The 21,826-nt window shown below is 42.5% G+C and overlaps 1 protein-coding gene across 6 annotated transcripts in view; it reads right to left on the reverse strand.

The window, feature by feature from the left end:
• Nucleotides 1–279: 279 nt before the first annotated feature.
• The window catches only part of lipeb (lipase, hormone-sensitive b), a 36,249-nt gene continuing 14,702 nt past the window's right edge, over nucleotides 280–21,826 (reverse strand). For all 6 annotated transcript variants that reach the window (XM_074653144.1, XM_074653148.1, XM_074653143.1 and 3 more), the window contains 11 exons: nucleotides 20,889–21,173; nucleotides 19,525–19,615; nucleotides 17,289–17,434; nucleotides 16,711–16,896; nucleotides 15,639–15,791; nucleotides 11,414–11,558; nucleotides 10,136–10,363; nucleotides 8,872–9,057; nucleotides 6,871–7,052; nucleotides 5,812–6,078; nucleotides 280–4,364 (listed from right to left, as the gene is read on the reverse strand). In XM_074653144.1, coding sequence (XP_074509245.1) covers nucleotides 3,972–4,364; nucleotides 5,812–6,078; nucleotides 6,871–7,052; nucleotides 8,872–9,057; nucleotides 10,136–10,363; nucleotides 11,414–11,558; nucleotides 15,639–15,791; nucleotides 16,711–16,896; nucleotides 17,289–17,434; nucleotides 19,525–19,615; nucleotides 20,889–21,173 — 2,262 coding nt within the window. In that variant the 3' untranslated portion in view covers nucleotides 280–3,971. The remainder of the gene's footprint in view (nucleotides 4,365–5,811; nucleotides 6,079–6,870; nucleotides 7,053–8,871; nucleotides 9,058–10,135; nucleotides 10,364–11,413; nucleotides 11,559–15,638; nucleotides 15,792–16,710; nucleotides 16,897–17,288; nucleotides 17,435–19,524; nucleotides 19,616–20,888; nucleotides 21,174–21,826) is intronic.

The following is a 21,826-nucleotide window of genomic DNA, read 5'->3' on the forward strand; positions in this document are numbered from 1 at the left end:
ATTTTTTTTAGATTTGATCTGACACTTCATACGTTTAACAAAAGGTCAACCTTGTAATTGACCTTTCCCCAAGTCCTGACTTAATCAAGATTTAGGTCAAATTCAATTGAAGAGTTTTTGGTATTCACTAGTACATAAAAAAGCCATCAGAGATGCCAAGAATATCTGGCCAGCTAGATTGAATTAGAATCTCCGTTTCTTATTCTTTGTGACTTTTAGTTAACCTTTAGTATGATCAATGGAAAGAAAAGGTTGATTCATGAACACATCAGCAGGTTCATGGGAGAATATATTTATTTATTTATTTAGATAAAAATCAACAAAGGAAGAAACCAGCCTGCTCGCGGCGTATCAAGACACAACTCTGTAGTATGAAACCTACAAAGAAAATGCAGTCAAATCAGTCATTCTGTAATCAATCTGATTAACAAATCACAAAGTAAAAATATCTACATGAATCATATAATGTTTAATACACATTCTTTTTTTATTCACAGGTTTGCACTTGTGGTGTTTTGAATAAAAGAAAATTAAAAAAGTAAAAAACAAGTTAACTTAAAACAGCTTTGTTTCCAGTCTATGGCTTGTTTTGTTTTTTTGTTTGTTTTTTAAAGGCTAATCATTTTCTAAATCAGATTTACATTTTACAGTGCGGAGCAATTAGCATATGGAGCGCCGACAGGCTATGGCACTGAACTAGCACCTGCATTTTCAATACCAGTAAACAGCAAACACTAAACAGCAAGAACAGCACATCTGTTGCAAGACTCTGGCTGCAGTCTTTGGTTCTGTTTTTAGGATATCTAACTGACTGATCAAGTTAGTATTTCTCATCAGTAAACAGAAGTGGTTGAGGTCAGTCGCATCAACGCATTGATGCAAATGTGAAAGAATGAGGTTTCCAGTAAGTTTTAAACGAGTGTTGTTGTATATAGGTTGCCAACTATGAAATCCAACCTTGAGGAGGTTCAAACGCATTGCACAACAATAAACGGCATCACAGCATTTCTGCCTCTGAGGAAACGGACTGTGAAAACATGATGTGTAACTGCATAGCTTTACTGTAAATGTTGTTGAAGCAGCTAGCTCACGTTTGTAGCAGCATTGCACTTTGCATTGCACTTCAACGAAATCAGCCCGGGGCTAAAGGAAATCTCAAGTGAGAAGAGCTTTTGAAGAATAAAACTGTGGAGGTATGCTGTACAACCTGATAATTGAACAAGCAAAAAGACAAAAAAAAAAAAGCAGCATTAACTGATCTACTGCAACTATTTGTACTCACAAGGACAATTTGTGAGAATAAAGTTGGTCTGTGAGATCAACAATTAGACTCTAATGAAGCAGCGACACTAATTGGAACAATACTGAATAAAACATTTCAGCTCTAAGCTGCAGGAAGCATATAAACAAAAGTGCCAGGAATTGGGAAAACTAAAAGGTATCGCTGCAAACGTATTTGTCCAAAACACCAGATGGGCTCTCTGGTACATCACCTGCATTCAGGTTAGCCTGATGCATGAGTGGTCATCAAGGGTAAGAGGCATATGGAGGTCAATAAACAGCAAGAGGGGGAATTTGACACTTTTTTTTTTTTTAAAGTTTTCTAGAAGCCCACATATTTTAGTTAATAAAACAAAGTGCCAACGACCAATCAACCCTGCTGGGTATTCAAGTCAAGTCGATGTATGTCACAGACAAAAAACGATGGTAGCTTGAGGTTGCTCTCAACGACAGATTAATACTATGAATAGTCTCTTGACTGTAAAGTGCCATTCCCATCTTTAGGTGAACACACGACACAAACAAAGAGGACGCGTTCGCGTGTGAGCTCATGTTTTCTCACACATCAGTGTGATCACGTGAATGTGTACATGCAGACTCCACACATAGAGCCACACATACAGGCACCAAGCAAAGAAAAAAAAACAGGTGTCATACAAGCTTAAAATACGCTTGCACGGATCGACAAACTGCTGCAAAAGTGCGGAGTGAGCATAAACAGCGGCTAGTAAAGCAAGTACAAACTTCAGCCCAGTATCTTAGAGAGGATGAGTGTATTACTTTCTTCCTCTTCACGGCCCTGGTTCTCTCCATCAATCTGCCTAAAAATATTGCGGTAAGCACTCGGAGCTGACAGAACTGAGCATGGTCTAATCCTGTAGCATGACTTTGCTGCTGAAAATCCTGCTCTTCTACGGAGGGGAGGATTTTGCACTCGGAGCTTCAGCTAAATCCTATTCATCACACAGCAGCATCCTTCTCTACAGACCTGGCAACCTTAGCCCTGTTACCAGGCAAGGGCAGGACAGTGCCAGCATTGTTGGCGTCTATATTTAGTTGGACCTGATGGAGGGACTGACCCTCCGAAGGACATTTCTGTGTTCTTCAAAGTGCTTTGGTGGCAGCTCGCTCAGAGGAGTGCCTTCAGGTTACTGAAAACAAAGCCAAATGTGATGGTGGGGAGCAAAAACATCTGGTCCACCAGCTTTTACACAGCACTCCTGCCATCTCTTTTCTTGGTCAGGGTCCTCCAATTTTGCCTAAAAGCCTCTGATTTGTAGAAACAGATTGTCACGCAGGAAATCCCCAGACTCAAGAGAAGTGGTACTTTGACACGCTGCATACTGTGCAGAAGAGTAGTGAGCAATAACGCCTGGCGAGGAACGGGGACGACCTGAGAGGAAATGAGTGCAGTGGAGTTTAAAATGTGTATTGATAGCCGTGGGGCTTTTTGCTGCCCAGTTTTCTCTTACTCTAGATCTGCAGAAGGAGAATGTCGAGCAATTGTTTCCAGAGTTGAAATAATAACAATTTAAACATTTAGCCTCTTTCAGACATCTGAGAGCTGCGATTGTTCTGCACGAATTTAACCGTAGCTATTAATAAAATGCAATCTTTGCATTTGTAATATCAGCACCGCAAGCAGCATCTAGATAGGGCACCTGTGTCCCTGTGTAAAATTCTACTTTTACTCTATCCTATCAGTATGCATTACTGAGAGGGGTTTAATGGGTAAGGCCGGGGGTGTCAGAGCAGCTGTGCCAAAGAAGCAGAGGTAAATATTGAGCACATTCAAAAAATGTGGAATAAACAGCACAACGATTACATTAAACAAACAATATGGTGTACAAATCAGCAAACAAACCTGTAATGATTAAAATACAGCAATAGAAAAAAGGTAAATATAAATAACAAAAGTAATACTACTGCATATAGTTTATAATATGATTGAAAACTGTGACAGAATCTCTATTCATCCAGTTTAGAGACGTTCAGTCGGTTCTGTTTTAGCGTTGTAATTCTATTTAGGAAGCGAGTCAACAGAGTTACTATCCAGAGTGAGCCGTATTGACTGCCAAACAGGCGTAATGGAGAACACAACGTAGAGTTATTAAGTGTGATTTAGAGCGGCTCCCTAAAGGACAAGTGGCCATTTTGATGGGGATGACTCTGTACAGAAGCATATAGTGTGTCTACCACTATCTGATTAGGGCCTCAAATGACTGCCTCGGCCTGGATGAATCACCCATTCAGGCCTCGTCTTAAGTATCTTCTGCGCTGCTTTATGTCCAAGCCTCCGCTGCCCAATGGCGACTCTGTTAAGTATGTGTGCTGCATGTGTGGGTGAGTGCTGGTCTTCGATCTAAGTAGCTGGTAAATCACCATTTTATTCTGGCTGTCTTTTGTGGGTGTGTTCATTTTGTCTGCCAGATTTGCGTCAGTGCATGGTGGTGCACAAACAAGTGGCAAGAATTGTAAAGCTGAGGAAGTTTTATTTCAGTGCTCCTCCTCTATTTTTTTTGCTTCTCAGAAACTGAGCAAGACTGCCCCTCTCCCACTTTCTCAGGATACCTTCTCTCTCCCTTTCAGGCATCTCACTGCCTAAATTTGTCTGACTTTCATCTACTCTTTCTCCCTTCACTCCTCGGGTGTACTGCAGTCCTCCTTTTTTTTTTTTAATCGAATCTTATTTAAGGTCCAACACCAACAGCGTCAGTGTTGTTCTGGGCTGCCACAGCAACTAAGCCCTCCCCACCAGCAATTTTAGCAGCTAGCTCCCCTCCCTCAGTGGGGCTGACAAAGGGAGAACCGGCTTCCCCAGAAGAAGCCGACACACCCCTATCGGTCCGTTCCAGCTTGCGGTGCTTGCGCGGCTCCGGGGGTGTGTCCTTCTGGGTGAAGACGGCGCGAATTCTCTCAACGCAGATGTCGGCGGCCTCCTTCGTCTCCCTGCAGAGCTGCGATAGGCTGAGGAAGCCGTGGGGGAGGTCGTCCACCACGCACAGAGTGACAGGCTGGCCTATGCTCCTCAAACGCTTGGCAAACATCACAGAGTCATCCAGCATGGGGTCTAATGCACAAGCCTGAGAGAGGGGAGAGAGAGAAGCAGCAAGAGGGAGGGAAAGGGGAGGTGAAAAGCAAATTAGGGTTCCCTTCAGACATGTCAAGAATCTTAATTAAGGGATGAAGAAAAGGAAGCCAAGCATCCTGGTCTCTTTTGTCCCTGCTTTCTTTACACTCTCGCTGACTCACTCTAGCCACTTTAAAACCAGTTCCAATTTCTTCATTTTCACATTAACACCTTTCTCACATGAGAGAGCAGCCTCAACCTCCCCATCTCTCCCATCATCACACTCCACCTCACTCCGATGCAACAGTGTAAGCAGTGTACAGTCCTCGGTAATGTAGCTTTTGACATTTTGAGGCTGCCTTGTTTTACCTCTCTGCTCCTCCCTTCTCTTCACCATCACAAACAAACAATCAAAAACCCTGGTGTGCTCCTGCATGCTCCAACAATATCATATCTGTTTCACTTGTTGACAAAACGTAGGAACTTTCTCATAGAAGATCATACATGCAACCAAATGCAGACAGTTGCAAGGACTCAAACACTCTTTAATGCACTCAATTCCCAATACCCCTACGTTAGAGTTAAAGGGTAACTTTGGTATTTTTCAACCTGGATCCTATTTTCCATGTTTTTGTGTCTAAGTGACTAATGGGGACATTTTTTAAATTGGTCTAGTTTTGAGGAAGAACGCTGCAGCTGTCAGCCGCTAAACGGGTTGTAATGTAAACGCTTGGGGCAACCTGGTACCGTCAATTAACGTTCACTAAGTGCTTCTTTTTGCCACGGAGGCTCAGATTGTTGTTATAAGTGTCTGACATTACGGAAAAGACCTTACAGAGAAATTAAATGTTTTTCTTACCTTTCAGGTTCCTGTTTGTTGCCGGAAGACAACGGTGGAAACGCGAGAGACAGTTGGAGAGAAGAGTGCCACGAGACACCGGTGTTGTCAGAGTTTGTTGTCTTGGAGTACAGAAAGCGTAGCTTAGTGTTATCTAAAAGATTTTCAATGTCGTGGCTGAATATTTAGATGAACTCGACAATGTAGAAGCAACGCGAGATCTCAGAACGAGACTTCTCCGAGCGAGACACACAATAACAAACAGACCGGATCAAGCGAAAGGTAAGAAAAATGTTTCATTCCTCTGTAGGGTCCTTTCCATAATGTTGTCAGACACTTATAGTAACAATCTGAAACTGTCAGTGGCAAAAACAAGCACTTTTAGTGGACGTAAACTAACGATACAAGGTTGCCCCAAATGATTACATTACAGCCAGTTTAGCGGTTGGCGGTTGCAGCGTTCTCCCTCAATACTGGACCAATTTCAAAAACTGTTGTCCCCTTTAGTCACTTAGACACAAAAACATGGAAGATCCAGGTTAAAAAATACCCTCTACTTACCCTTTAAGTAGAGTAAAGCTTCATCATCCTGTCAATCAATCCAACTGCTGCTTCATCTTACCACTATGTGTACAGGTGGCATCCCTTTCAGCATGCTATCAGGAGCAAGCAGAGGAGAGCAGAACGGATCCTTGACCACTGGAGAGGTATCCACCCTCATCTCAGCTAGCTGCTCTGAGCGCAGTGGCTCAAACCCCAGGGGGAACTCCCTACGGTGCCCCAGCTCTGATCCCTCCTCTCCAGCAGGGGGTGGTATGGCCACTGAAGAAAAGTCCCTGCAAATGGAGGGATCTGGATCCTTGGAGAGGAAGAAATGCACATCTTCTGGCTACACAACAGAAGAGACACAAAATAATTCAGGTGAGGTTAGACAGCAGGGAGAAGGTAATGTCAAGGAAACAAGAACGGCATAAAATATTAGACAGGCAAACTTGATAACAAATACACACACAGCACTTTGTCCTTGTGAGAATCTTCTAAAAAACCTTGGCTCGGTGCCTGAGAGTCTTGGCTGAACAATCCCCATTTCAAGGAGGAAAAGCATATTTAAAATCTTGCGTCACCCCTGCTTGCCATTTTCCCCCCCAAGCCAACCACTAATCCAGTCTGCTTGTGTGAAAATACATGCGAGGATAATCTGCAATACCTTGCTGGTACCCGCGCAACCAAAAAGCTTTGATATTCAGTCAGCATTTTATAGCCAAATCTGTTTATGAGGCATGGGTGATGGGTAATCTCAGCTGAGTTCACTGAGATGAAACATGCACATCACTGCAGGGTGTACAACAATGTATGACAGAGGGCCAAAATACCTCCATGCTGATAAACTGTTCAGCCTCTTTAAAAGGCTACAGCTGTATGCTGGATCGTTTCAATGCAAGCTGTATGAAAGCAGAGATAACCTGATAAGGTGTGAGGCTGGTGCGTTTTCTCTTCAATGCAATGGTGCAATTATTATTAAAATACAGACCTTTCCATCATCACAGGTTAAATTCCCACAACTAACAGCCAAGTCTTCTTTGAAGCAACATCCCTCAGCAATTTAACGCTGTTAACTTTGTCTGGATAATCAACTGAGAGCATGCTAATCTCAATGTAAACATGTTCAAGCGTGACGTACAGTGCGCTCAGAGAGCAGCGGTGCGCTGTGAGAAGTGGAATTGGTGTGGGATCCCAAGTCCTGGCATGTCTGGCTCTTCACAGATAATTTCCTGGACGGGAACTCGGAGGTCTCTGAGGCTACAGGGGGGTCGGCGTGAGGAGAAGAGAAGGACGCCTCTGAAATGCTCTTCCTCACTGTGTCTAAGAGACGAGATGGAGAGAGGGGGAAATAGAGGGATGAATGAAACATTTGGCAACAAAAAACCCCAAAAGGTTTGAGACATACAATACAAAATAAGTTATTAGAATAAAAAACATGTGTAAAGGATACAGACTCAGGGTCAATAGCAGCTGGAGGACAGGACAAAATACACAAATAGTAGTACACAATCACTTTCGCTTATTCTACCGTCTCCACTTATCATATGTCCTCTGGTTGACAGCCAACAGTTAAAAGCCTAAAATGCTAATTGGGATATATCAGGAAGAAGAGAGGGGAAGTGGGTGGAGGAAATTCAAATAGTGCTGTCATGGTGATATCATCCGCCCGCCCCGCGCCGTCAAAACACAGCTGTACGAGTCGTCATGGCTGGTGTCTCCACAAAGCGCTACCATCTCTTTAATAATGAACCATCTCAGCACCATGATGCCCTTTTAATAATATACACCCACCAATGACATTATCATTAGTTTGGGCTTGCAGCTGTGGGGGGTGTCACCTAGCTAAGGGGACACCAGGGAAATTACCATTCGCCACCGGATTTTACGGTGGCTGCAATTAACAATTACTGTCAAAGCCCTGCTGCTCCAAAGAGGTGAATTGATATGAATGGGCTACAGGAGTGTTACGCAACAAGGTGGGATAAAGCAATAACTGATTAGTTGAATGCTGAATAAAGGGGATCCATCTCAATAACCTCCTCCATATGGGCTGTAAATGAACTTGGGGGCAGTTGGTGTTGTTGCGCTCATAATTGGCTTAATGAAGACGCTGAAAACGTGGGCGGTACACGCACACAAACACACACAGAGTTCTGATCAGATGCCTGTACTACGAAGCAGGATTTGGGGTTAGCGAGGTAACTTCAGGTTTAACCTTGGGTTTTCAGTCCTACGACGGTGGTTCACTTCTTACCCGGGTAGATCGCCATGGTAACTTGTGCTGAACAGCTAACCTGCTCCACAGGTTAGGTTTGAGATAACAGATCAACTCGTATAAAAGAACCGCCTACTGACCGATCAGCTCGGTGCACAGACGAAGAAGTTAAAGTCATAATCCAGGCTAAAAGCAACACAGCTGGCAAAAAATAAAAAACGCGGGGGAGGCAACTGAAAGAAGCTCAAATGTGTCATACACACCACAATCTCCCTAAAGGGAAGATCTAGTATGTTCTAGTCTTCTATTCTATAAGCAACATATTAATTTTACAGAATACACAATGTAATTATAGTCAGAGCTACTCGTGCTCGAGATGAGGCAGGGATATTATAAATCTGTTAATTTACACATTCGCACAGTCTGCAATTTTTTGCCAGCTGTCCTTCTTGCATTTGGCAGCTGCAACGGTGTTAATTTTAGTCTGGATTATGTGTGTAACTTCTTCCTTTTTGTCTAATATTATAGTTTGCTCTTCATTTGGAAAATATGCCGTTCTGCTGACAGTAAACTTGTCCATGTTTGTGATTGGTCATATACTGCAAACACTACCCCTTTTATGTGAACGCGGTCATAGCCAGATTGGGAAACTCTGGGTTGATAACAACCCTTATAGGACAGTTTATCGCAGTTGTTAGTGTTAGTTTAGCCAGATAATGAGAACATACCCTGGGTATGTTGAACTCGCTTCATAGTACGGGCCTCTGTACTTTCAGCAGATAGATGTGATCAAAGACACGAGCAGATTGCGTCTATAGAAAACTTTGAAAGCAGTAGCTGCCAAGCAAAAACACATTCACTCCCACCTGACTGCACATGCACACACAAACACACCCGCACACACAGTGACAGTCGGTGGTATACCAGTGGCTCCTGGTGGCGCCTCTGCAGCTGGGCTGGGGGAGGCGGGGGCTCTGTTGGAATCCAGCAGAGAGTGGATCCAGTTGGAGGCTCCCTGTCGGAAATCTCTGAGCAGCAAAGCCGTGTCTCTCCTCACCAGGCTCAGCGTGCTCACTTTCTCTACCTGCGTCTCCGTCTGCGGCTCATTGCCTGGAGGAGGAGACACGGAGGAAGGCTTAGTAGGAAAAAAAAATAGATGTACGAGAGAGATTAAAGTGTTTTTGTTATTCTTGAATAAGCATGAATGAGTAACAACAGAGAAGATGGAAAATCAATAATAGGAAAGGTATAATAGTAGAGTAAAGAAAACCACTGACAGAGTTTGTTCACAGCAAAACATAGTGATGACAGAAGGAGAAAATGATTAGTGTTTTAGTTTAGTTATTTGGCATAGTTGGCCAATTACAGTCCTCCTTTTCTTGTGAGACAACAATTTATCAAAAGACAAGTAAGAGTTTCTCCGGCTTCTTCTTACATGCATTAATGACAACACATGAAAAACAATCTATATGCTAATAAGTTGAGTTGTTGTTGTTGTTTGTGACGGTTTTTGAGACACAATACAACACGGCTAGAATAAAATCCATAAAGATTTATTATTACAATTTTTTTACATTATACACATTGTGTACTACATAAGGAATTGAGACAACAGTGAGATCCCAGATGAGAGCAAAATGATTAATATGATCATTATTACTGTCCTAAAACTAAAAAGATTGAGAGTGCCGACATTAGTTGAATTGACACAAAATCTATTTCAATTTTGCTAATAAATCAATACTGCTTGTTTTTTCATATCATAAACTGAGCACTGATACTTTGTGTTTTAGCTGCTGGTCAGACTTGTTAAGTAATTTGAAGACATAACTTTGGGCTTTTTTTAAATAAATTGTTATATTAGTTAATCAAATGGAATAGAATATATTAATTGATAATGACAATATCTGTTCCAGCCTTGCAAAGAAAAACAACATCTTAACTTAATAACCTAATCATTTAGGATACACAAGTAGTTGTCAGTATCGTTATTGTTAAAAAACCTACAACTACAGACCATTATGTTAAGAGTATGTTTGATTTTGAGCAGCAGACAGAGGTGCTTGAAAGTAAGAAATTTAAAAAAATCTCTCTATATATATATATATAAATGTATTTCTCAACTCAACCAGATAAAGAAAAGTATCCTGACTTTACTTATTTTAAAAACACACACAACCACCCCTACCTGCGTAGGCACTGAGACACCTGGAGAGCACACTGAGCGGCAGCAGGGGATCCATAAGCGTTAGCAGACGGGAGGGCGATGCGTAGGCAGTCAGCAGGGTAGCCGGGTAGACTGCCACGATGCCATCTGGCATTCGCACACCAAAGGCAGCAGCGCGCATCGTAGTCGTCACACACAAGTTGCCTCCCGCACTGTCACCAGCCAGACACACTTTCTCTCCGGTCCAGCCTGGAGAGATAAAAATAGGACGGCGAGGATGGGGGTGAAGAAAAAGAAGGAAAGAAACACAAAATAAAACAATGGGGAAACACAAAAATGGAACACAAAATAATAGGAGACAAAGCTAGATTTACATCCATGACTGTCCAAAATATTATCACTTCATAATTGTATCCTGTTAGACATTTGTGTGAATGGCCAAAAAGATGTTTTATGAGGTCACAGTGACCTTGACCTTTGACTACCAAAATCTAATCAGTTCATCCTTGAGTCCAAGTGGATGTTTGTGCCAGATGTAATGAAATTCCCTCAAGGCGTTCCTGAGATATCGCGTTCGTGATAATGGGACGGACAGACGGGCAGACGACCCAAAAATATAACGCCTCCGGCCGTGGCTGTCGCCAGCATGGAGGCATAAAAATCTTTTTCTGCGACTACGAGAAACCCACTGTGGTTAAAGAAAAAGCAGTGCGACACACATTCAGAAACAGGATCTCATTTCTCCACCATAACACTGCTGAATATGTGGCTGCTTTGAGGGGTTGTTCTCGCTGTCTGCCTTGTGGCCGTGATATTGTCTTCTTGTACTACAACACAAACATATTGCACTGCGATCACTGTTAATTTGACACAGCGTACTTCAGCGGTCGGGTGTACCCCAAACCGACCAGATGTCTTTTGCTGTCTGCCTGAATATTGAGCATTACAATTTGTGTGATATTGCAGAACAACGGGTAGAGTGCAAGACATGGTGCTGCAGCATGATTACTTTCAAAGTGATGAATGAATCCTCTGGAGAGGTACAGGGAATTGGTAAATGTAGCTGAGGATGCACAGATGCAGTCATCAGGACACTCTCACTCTGAAAGGATGAGTGTTACCCCGTTTGTTGTGCCTGCTCATTAATTCTAATAAACCAACTTTCTTTTACTTGCCTAATGTATTTAGCATTTTAACTGCTTATACTTTTTCCATTACTTGAAAAAGTAAACAGAAAATGTAGAAGGGAGATAAAAAAGCCACCACTCCGATAAACAATGCTATGTGATGTGTGTGTACCTAGCAGGTGGTGGTTCCTTAGAGCCCAGCAGTAGGCGTAGAAACACTCCTCCAGGGCCCTTGGGAAGGGGGCCTCAGGGGCCAGTGAGTAGTCCACTGACAGGATGGGGACACCGAGGTCCTGGGACCAGCTCTTCAGATAGGGCTGTGCAAGAAAGGAGACATGGAGGGGTGAATTTATGAATGGAAAAACACTCAGGTTCACAGTGAATATATTCCATGTTGTTAAATTTATGAGCAACAACAATAAAACACAGGGGAGGGGAGACAGAGAAAAAGACATGTGGTGGGAAGAGATGCGTGGGGGTGAACATTAAAAAGCAAGGATAAAAAGTTATGAAAATGATGTCCTTCTGATGTCATATGTCTGCTTTCTGATTTAATGTCTAGACAAAAGGAGAATGAGAGCTGCCCTCACAGTCACCTTCATTTCCTTTCTTCTCATACGGTAAAAACAAAGGTCCCACATGTCCTAGTTTACTGGGTATAAAGGAAAAAGACAGAGACAAGGGGATGGTGTGGATTTACAGGGATCGTCTACAAAAACAAACTCACTGTCAGAATACTGAGCGTTTCTCTTTTTCAACTTCAACAGTCGGGTTAAGTGTTTACTATTCTTATGCCAACCTAAGGCAAGTGTTTTACTTCACAACTGCAATGCAGTGACCTTGAAATGCGAGAAAAGGCATCAAAACTTGTCACGACAAAATATTCCTTCCACAAAGCATTCGTCCTTCCCTCCTCCGTCTTTATCTTCTCCCAACACCTTTTTTGACTAGCTGTGACAGGGCTGGTGGAGAAAGTGACAGCTCTCCATTCACAGTGCCAGGAAAAGCACAGTGTGTGTATGTTTGTATGTTGCCTCACCCACCAGTGATTCAGCATGGAAAAAAAACAAACAAAGCAGCTCCAGCAGTCAGCTGTGCCGTCTTAGAGCCCTACTTGTCAAAATAAATCTTAGAGGGAAGCCGCTGACAAGTGAGTGTGCGAGTTCAAGCACTGTTCAGGTCAGTGTGGGTCTGTACAAATCAGCAAAGGTAGCCCTAAGGTGTGTGTGTGTGAAGCCATTGTTGCCAGTGAGTGTCAATATATGCCAGAGTCCATGGACAGGCATGTCAGTCAGACTGTTCATCATCTGCCTGCATAAAAAGGAGCTAAGGGCTCACAATGAATGGCCCACCGGGCAGAGAAGTGGTACGTGTGTGTGTGTGTGTGTGTGTGTGTGTATTTCTGCTGGGCTGGGACCATGGCTGGTTCATTTTACATGACTCCAGAAACTCTTCTCATACACACACATCCTATTCACAAAGAAAACACACTCACACACACCGATTCAGAAGGTCCCAGATCTGTTCTCAAAGCAAGAATTAATGGGAGCTGCAGTCCCACTCATTCTCAGACAGGCAGAGCAGTTAATCTGCAAGCTTATACCTCTACTGGGATCGTGTGTGTTTGTGTGAGTGTGTGTGTGTGTGGTCCGTGCCCGAGTTGCTAAACGCACAGATGCCAGCACATCCATTCCTGTGATCTGCAGCGTAATTGGGCACCGAGAGCACCAAAGGCTCTTGCCACTGAAGTCCAACTCTCCATCTCACCCAGACGACAGGAGAGACAAGATCGAGGGAAGGATACAGGAGTAGAGGACATATGAGGAGTACAAGCCTGACTTCTGCCCTCAAAGAAACTTTTAATTTTTCCTATTCTTTCTTCCTTGGCCTTGCCTCAGGGATTAAGAGAGCAGAAGGCACCTAGTGATATTAAGGAGGCGAGTACAAGTTGGCCAAATAAGACAGGAAGGACATTAAGTGAACAAAAAGGATTTTGTGAGATATTAGAAAGATTGAGAGGGAGGATGTAATAATAATAAAAAAAAGGCGAGCCCTGAAGAAGAAGAGAGAAGGATAGTCTGACAAGTCTTCCATTAGTGCCCGGCCCAGGGGTAATCTTCCTCTGCGGGGTTGTACAGTTCTCCGTTTAATTCAACATGACAGCCCTGTTCACCCCCGTCTCTGATTGCTCCCTCTCATCCTCTGGTTGCTACGCAGGATGCCCATGTCCTTGGTGATTTCACAGAGCGCTGTCTTTCGGTAGCTATAAGCAGCCCGATGCCACATAAAGACCGCACACAGACACAGATGACCAGATCAGCGTAGAGCCAACAAGGAGAGGTGGGGGCACAAACTGTTTTAAAATAAGCTTCCTCATCAAGATGTAAGTTAAATGCTTCCTCCTGCTGCTATTTCATATAGTCACTTTATATAAGCGTATAATAAAACTGGTAGACAAAACAAGATTTTCTTTAAATGCTTTATGGAGCAATGACAAGAAAGATCCGACACAAAGCTTATAAGCGTGTTGGTGTCCCTTTTTCTATCACAGTGATCTAGAAATGAAATCTAGGACATGAGCTCCTCCTCTTTAAAAAAAAAAGAGGGGTGAGGATGAGGTGAATGACAGGAAGCAATGATTTACATGAAAGAGAAGACCCAGCTTTGTTTGCACCTTACTGTACCAGTGAAGAAGGCATGGAGGGTGGGCATGGTGTCTCTATTCATATTATACAAGTTTTCAGGGATTAATTACTAAATAATTAGCGTAACGGCTCATTACATGTCACACTATTGACAAAGGAAGAGATTCAGACTGCTAACTCCTCTGCTGTCAACTGGTGCCCAGCTCCTCAACACTTAAATTAGCTGGGGTTCAATTACAATTAGTCTGAGAAAACACAGCCAGATGTTGAAGCATTGAAGGGATGAGAAGGTGAACTGGATGAGCACTGTGGCAATACTGTCTAGGGGCCTCATTACAGAAAAACATCCTAACTGCTTGGCCTATCTTAAGTCTCCAAAGAAAGGAAAAAATACTATCTTCCTATTACAGAAGCAATTCCTAAACTCATGGCTGTGTCCTATCCTGTCTCAGACCTCGTATCTTATAGTTAGGATTTCTTAAGTTAAGATAACTGTAAATTTGAGTCTTCAATCAGCACTTGTCCTGTCATGCCTGCGTCTTTGATTAGAATGTACCAGTAAACTACACGAGATGGACAAGCCATAATATCAACGGCTCTCACTTGTTATTTTAGCTACAAGAAGTCGGAAGTCTGGTGGAGGAGAGGAAACCCCACCTTTTAATTAAATAAATGTAAACCATCCTAATTTAGGATTCCTAATTTGGGAAATCCCTAAATTAGGACGGTTCTATAATAACTTAATCCCTATCCTAAGTTAAGAGAAGATTCTTTCCCTGAATGCAGTTAAGAAACATGTTTCTGTAATACCAAAAATCCTAAATGTCATCCTAAACTGAGATAAGATAGGATTTCAGACTTTGGAAGTTTCTGTAATGAGGCCCCAATGGGGGAGGTGTAGCGTTGTCAGCGTTTGGATATGTACGTGCCACATCACATATTAGACCACTTCCATTAGATATATCATAAATTGGTCAAATACTGTCACATACCAAGCCTTTAAAGGGCCTTTTTAACAGTGGTCAACCTCCGGGTCTGAAAAGTGAAGCCAATGCTGAAGTGCCTTAAACTTGCATTCTTTCTAATAACCAGCAGGGGGCAACTCCTCTGGCTGCAAAAAGAAGTCTGATTGTATAGAAGTCTATGAGAAAATGAACCTACTTCTCACTTGATTTATTACCTCAGTAAACATTATAAACATGAGTTTATGATCTCAAGTGCTGGTTTCAAGTCTTCTTCAATACAGCATGATGTTCATTTAGTAAATTATGACCCCATTTAGAGTCAAATAGACCATAAAGCAGGGGACGCTTTAGGGCGTGGATACCTTGTGAATGACTGTCCGGACTGGGAGTTGTCCGTGTTTTCGTCTTACAACTTTAACTCTTTCAGTGTGTTTTCATTTCATGAAAGTTAATTATAACATTTTGGTCAACTGAAAATTTCTTTTTCAGTGTTCGGGTGTACTTAGCTCCACCCTCTCATGTCACTTCTGGTTGCAAAAAGGCAAGATGGCGACAGCCAAAACGCCAAACTCAAGGCTCCAAAACCATAATCCACAAACCAACGGGTGACGTCACAGTGACTACGTCCACTTCTTATATACAATCTATGTCACATACAGACATGAGTCAAAATACCACATCATATAATTATGTGAAAAGTCTTTTGGATTCAGTTTTTCTTACAAAATAAAACTAGATCGCGTTGCTTTTCTGGTAGGAGAACTCTAGTTGTAGAGTACCATCTCACCTCATGGGACTTGGAGGTCTGGGCCACAAATCCCCCTCCATGGAAGTGGATCAGAAGGCAGGGAGACGAGGGGAGGCGCTTGACCTTCATCCCCAGCGACAGAGAGATGGCGCCCCCCTCAGAGCGGGCAAGGGATAGCAGAGTCTCGCTGTCCTGGAGAGAGCGAGACAGAGAGGCGGAGGAAGAGGAATGAATGAACAAAATGAGAGAAAAAAACATCACATATAAATAATCATGAACATCACATGATGACAGATGGTGATGTTTGCTTCACTCTGATAACTGTCCACAGACTGTGTGTACACTGCAAACAAAGCCTTGTTTTCATTGCTAATGTATTTTATTGCTAGTGTTAGCAACAGGGCTCCTTTGGGAGAGGGATTAACTAGCTGTTCTGCAGCAGCCTCTCCTGCGCCTACATGAATGCACACTAATTCCCATTCATTAACAGAAACAAGGAGGGAGGGGAGGGTTTGTGGCTGAGAGGGAGGGTTTCCGCTGATGCAGGCTTGTATTTTGCGACATTAAAAAAGACACTGTTGTTTTGTTGGAGCGTGATCAATGGCTGAAAATGTCTGTTGATAGCCATGTCTGGTTAAGTGCCAGGCTGCAAAGAAAGAAGGAGTGCAAGCTCGGATGGAGAGAGGGAGTCTCCCGAGAGAATTAGGGAGGGAGTAGAAAAAAGTGAGAGTGATACCTATGACAGAGAGAGAGAGAGAGAGAGAGAGATAATGAAGGGGATTAAGTCCATGAGGATGAGTCGGAGTGGTCGTCTACTCCAGCTCAGAGAAATACCAGATATGCTATTACATATTGTTAGAATATTTTAAGAATTTGTATGGCTGGTATATGCAAGGTAGTTTAAAAAGAGCCAGTGGAGGAAAACTGTCATAAACTAGGTCACACAACAAATACTTAATACTTAGACAGGCTACAAGGAAGTACTGTGAGACAAGTGCACAGCATATACAAGAGCTTGTCTAGTTTTGCATAAAATTTGACATTATGAAGCTTTCTTTATTGCATTTTTCACAGTGCCACCACAGTGTGAACAGAATAATGATTTAGATACCTGTCCTTCACGTAAGTCATAGGAGATGAGCCTCATCTGAACTGGAGCGATGCCGATGTGTGCTGATGGAGGAGCTATAGTTACAGATGCTCTGTGGTTGGCCATCAGGGGAAGGTCAAAGGGCACGGGGGGCACAGAGAGAGCCCGGTTCACCTTAACTTGAGTGGATGTCATACTGGCGAGGCCCTGGGGGAAGAGCGATGATGGAGAAAAAGGAGAGAAAGAGATGGACAATTGAGTTGAGACAGAGAGGCAGAGAGAAAAAGAGAAAAGTGCAAGTTACAGAGCAAGTCAGGTCACAAGAGAGAGAGAGAGAGAAACCGGATGAATTAATCATGAACCCCATTGAATAAATTGAATTCCACTCTATTATTACTTACGGCCTATAGGCCAAAATGCATAATGATAGAAAGGTACTTCTACCAGAGGAAAGTCAAATATTCCTGATACAGTTTTAAAATTAAAAACAGGGCAGCTCTCTTTTCTGTGTGCGTGGGTGAGTGGTGACAACACGGCTGGATTACAGATGTCTTAGGGGTGTGTTTGTCTGTGAAAAGAAGCATCGACAGTCTGCTCACCGACAGGACTTCGGTCTCAGTGATGTTCCAGAAGGTCTTCCAGAAATGGACGTCCAGGTTCTGGGTGATGCGTTCAAATTCTGCCCCTCTCAACTCTGGGTCGATGGCGTACTTCCCTGAGGTGAAGAAAGAGCTGGCCGCTACACCTGGGGTAAAGGGAGGAAGGGCGGCACAATGATAAAGGTATAATGATGGGTAGGAGACACCAGAGACGGGATAATGTAAGACACGAAATGGGATTAGAGTTAAAAGTAAAGGGAAAGAAAAGCGTGTTGTGTGTATGGTTGAGGGAGGAGTGAAAATGGCAGACAAAATATAAAAAGGTCAGAATAATAGGGATGAAAACAGCGATTTCACAAAGACAGCAAGAAGGACAGCAGGAATGAGGGAACATTAAAAGTGCGGAAAGTGACTGGATGTATCATAAAATAATAACATTAGAAATAGGGATGCACCAATACCGATATCGGATATCGGGCCGATACTGACTCAAATAGTTGGATCGGGTATCAGTGACAAAGGAGGCTGATCCATTCAATTCAATTCTATATGTATATTCTACATACATTATAAACTGGAATTGAATATTTTTACCAAGTTGCTGATGTATGATTTATTATTTTAATAATAAATAACGATTCAATAAAAAATATCTAGGTATTTATTTGTTATTGAGTTTTTGTTTCTGTTTTACAAAGTTGAAGAAAGCAATGTTTAAAGGACCAATATGTAGTATATTTACTGTAATAAATCATCAAATGACCGTGATATGTCATCAGAGATTAAGGAAACATGCTAAATTGATTGATAAATTGATTGCTTCTCTGACAAAGATAATACAGCCAGTATGTTCTTTGAAATTTTCTATTCTGGTCTGGGACGTCTGTTTTTGTTTTGGCTCTGTGATCCCGTCCACTGCCTATTTTGACACCCCGTTGCCAAATGTGAAACAAATTGGCTTTCAAACAGCTTTCTGCAGCCACAGAAGCAAACAAACAAACTGGATCAATTGTCAATTAACATTCGATTCTACCCGACCTGAAAAGAAAAGAGGAATGCGTATAGTGGAGGGACCATCAACGAAAAAGTGATGGCACATCTCTTTGTGGTTCGTGTGCAGCTGGGTTATCAAGGCAGCGAGTATTTGATACACAGATGGTGAAGTGATTCCGACTGCTGAGGGCCAGAGTCTAACGCGGTCGTAACACTCAAATTGCGAAAACAGCCATTGTTTTACAAAGTTAAGAAAGTAATGTTTAAGTCAAGCCTGATGTTGCCTTACACATAAAATAATGATCCCAGTCACTTCAACACAGTGAGGCATACAGCTTATTAATTAAACATTGGTATCGGATCAGTACTCGGTATCGGCCGATACCCAAAGCCCAGGTATTAATATCGGGACTGAAAAAATCAGATCGGTGCATCCCTAATTTCGAAAACATAAACTCCCTGAGAATGCAAAAGAAGGAAGGTGAAAGGATGGGAGGAAAGGCAGATGGTCCAGAAGGATATAAAGTGCTAAAACACTCAAACCTTTGAGATAACGCCCCAATTGAGAACAGTCGTCAAACTCGACAGAGTGAATTGGCTTTTACTCACAGCAATATAATCTTATTACTACACGGATGTTTCAGGTCTACTTTGCTTTTAATGCTTTGCAAGAAATCAAGGAGGGGCAGTAAAGAAAGGGAACTGAAACACTCAGACTTCAACTAAACTAAAATACAGACACAGGATAGCTAATGCAGCTTAGAAGCAACTTCTTCATATAGTCATATAGCCAGTGTTCACTACAGAGGACTATGATGAAGGGGAGAGAGGGTTCCAGTACACTCACCATATGGTGCAATACCGCCTGCCTCCACTGTGGCGCAGCACAGAGCACAAGAAACCATGAGAGTCGAATGATTCCTTTTTTCGAATGTTAAATATTGATGTGTGTGTGCACAGTGAAAATGTGTATATAATGGTGCATGGTCTTCTATCTCTGCCTCTGTACATAACTGTGTGCATGTTCAAAACACTCTGAAATATAGAAGAAGCACGCCAGCTAGCCCTCGAGATTCCGAGGGATGAAAGAGCATCTACAATCCAAGCATACAACATCAAAAGGTACACAGTCAGGGGCCAAGGAGCAATGTGGGGAAGAGGCGTGTGGATGAGTACGATCTATGAATGAGAATTAAGTGACTGGATGATGAGAGGGTACAGCTGCAGACGAGATGATACTGACCTATTCCTGACTGGTGGCGTTTGTAGTTTTCTCCAAAGGCCACAAGGCCAATAGCGAGAGTCTGGAGACAGGGCCGGATGGCTGGACTGAACTGGAGGGATGGACAAAAACAGAGGCCGGCTTTCAATTCTATGCCATTTAAAAACAACACATAGACTACAATTCAAATTGCTGTCATTCGACCAGAGAAACATAGATGATGGGATATCAGAATATCAAATGAGTTTTAGACATTATATATTGATAAAGACAGCACTAGGGAGGTTTCATCATTTATTCCCTTTAGTTTGATTTTGACCTCTGCCCGCTGAGGGTTCAGCCTCTCTCGTTAAAGCTCAACTAAGACCACAGACTATGGCTGTAAAGAGGAGCCTTCTCTTTGTCCATTCAAATCTTTTACTCACTTCACTTTACCTGCAACAGGAGTCATTTGTAGCTCTGAATTCCTTTCCTGCCTTTTACGTATTACACCTCTTTAAGGGTCAATTCCTTTAGTGTGGTGACAAACTAGCCCCTGGCACAGTTTTTTTGTCTTCCAACCAAGGTTATAATAGTTTTGAATTCTCAGTTTTTATTAGGGCCTGAGCACAAAAGTGCCAGGGGCCCAATGGTGTCCCTGGCACGAGGTGCAGGGAAACCTATTGCTATTGTAATGATTATTTTTATATTTTATTTTATTTTTGTTGTTTGTTTAATATTTAGTCTTGGCGCTACTTTAGTGTCCGATGTGAAGCAATTGCAGCATAGCGCCAACTCCTGGAATGTCAAGTCCGTTGACAGTTTCTGTGGTTCAATGTCATGAGAGTTGACGGAGATTCATGCTGACTACTTTTTCGGTAGCGATATATTATAGCTAAAAAACTAAAACTGAAATGAATTTAAGTTCATTTTTATTAGTTTTTAACCAGGAAATATAGTTTTAGTTTAGTTGTAGTTTTTCTTAAAGGATCTAGTTTTTATTTAGTTTCAGTTTACTAAAAATATTTTTCACAGCTTATTTTCATTTTCGTTTTAGTTTACTATAATAACCCTGCATCCAACATCAACAGATCACTTCTTTTTCGTAACGGAATATCATTTTGATTGAAAGGCTATGGGGGTTTTGTGTGGGAAGTTTTATTCTGAACATGACAAGCCCTAATATTATAACAAATATAAATAATTTATCAGGAGCTACAGAATGATGAATTTGTGTGAGGTTGCTTTCCATTACCTTCACTCTGCACTGTGAGATGTTTTATTATTGTTGTTACTTCAGCTTCACCTAAAAACCCAGTTCTGGACCATCAGGCATGAGGCACTGCTACTTGTAAACCTCCCAGTTCTTCATTCATCCCACCACCTACCCCTGCACTTCATCTCACCTGAAAGCCAAGGCAACGGCCATAGAAGCACCCCTTGTGCATGGACGAGTATTCGCGGACAAAGCTCTCGCTGAGGCCACTTTCATCCTGGAAGAAAAGGTTGCCATGGCTGTTGTCGTGTAGCATGCGCTGAGCCAGGTAGAGCAGGGCGCGCAGCTGGCACAGAGCATTGCAGTAGGCCTCCATCTCCCCCGCATTGTGCGCTACTCGAAAGAAGATGCTGCGGCGGTTGGCGGTGATGTAGCGCCCCTTCTGGATGATGTGGAGAAGGCAGCAGCGCACTACCTAGAGAAGGGTGAAGAACGTGTCAATAACATTTGGGGAAAAATTGTGAGTCTTATTCCAAAATGTGTCATCTACCATGCTAAGCCACCTTCTCCGTAAAACAAATTCAAATCGGCATAGCAAGGTCAGTGGAATTACAAGCAAATGATGTAAATGATATCATCGGACTATAAAGTCTGTCTGTATGTGAGTATGTGTGTCCTTCGCATATCTTGAGAACAGTTCATCCGATCGACTTCACTGTTGGCGGGTGTATTGCTGGGGAGCCAAGGACGTACAGTGTTGAAGTTGGTGTAATTTCAACACACGACACATTCAATATCAATAAACTTTGAATAAACAAGCGTAGCGCTCTGTGCAATAGCGGGGGCGGGGCTTCTGCTGATGGGCCATGGCTCATTGCCTGCAGTTCGCTTTTGCTGCTGGATGCTGGATATACTAACGCTACAACCAAACTCTTCTTTCACTTCCCTGGAGTCAACGAGCGATAAAAGGACATCATTTTTACAAAATGATACATGTAATGATATGTATTCTCGAGATAATGAATGATGAACTTTAGGTTCTAAAAAAATGGATGCATAGCATTTTGCCTTATAACAAAGCAAATCACAGTTCTTTAATTGTGCAGTCATTAAAGAGCCTGCATGGGA

This window comes from Sebastes fasciatus, chromosome 12 (assembly GCF_043250625.1).
Source record: "Sebastes fasciatus isolate fSebFas1 chromosome 12, fSebFas1.pri, whole genome shotgun sequence".
Taxonomy (NCBI): Eukaryota; Metazoa; Chordata; class Actinopteri; order Perciformes; family Sebastidae; genus Sebastes; species Sebastes fasciatus.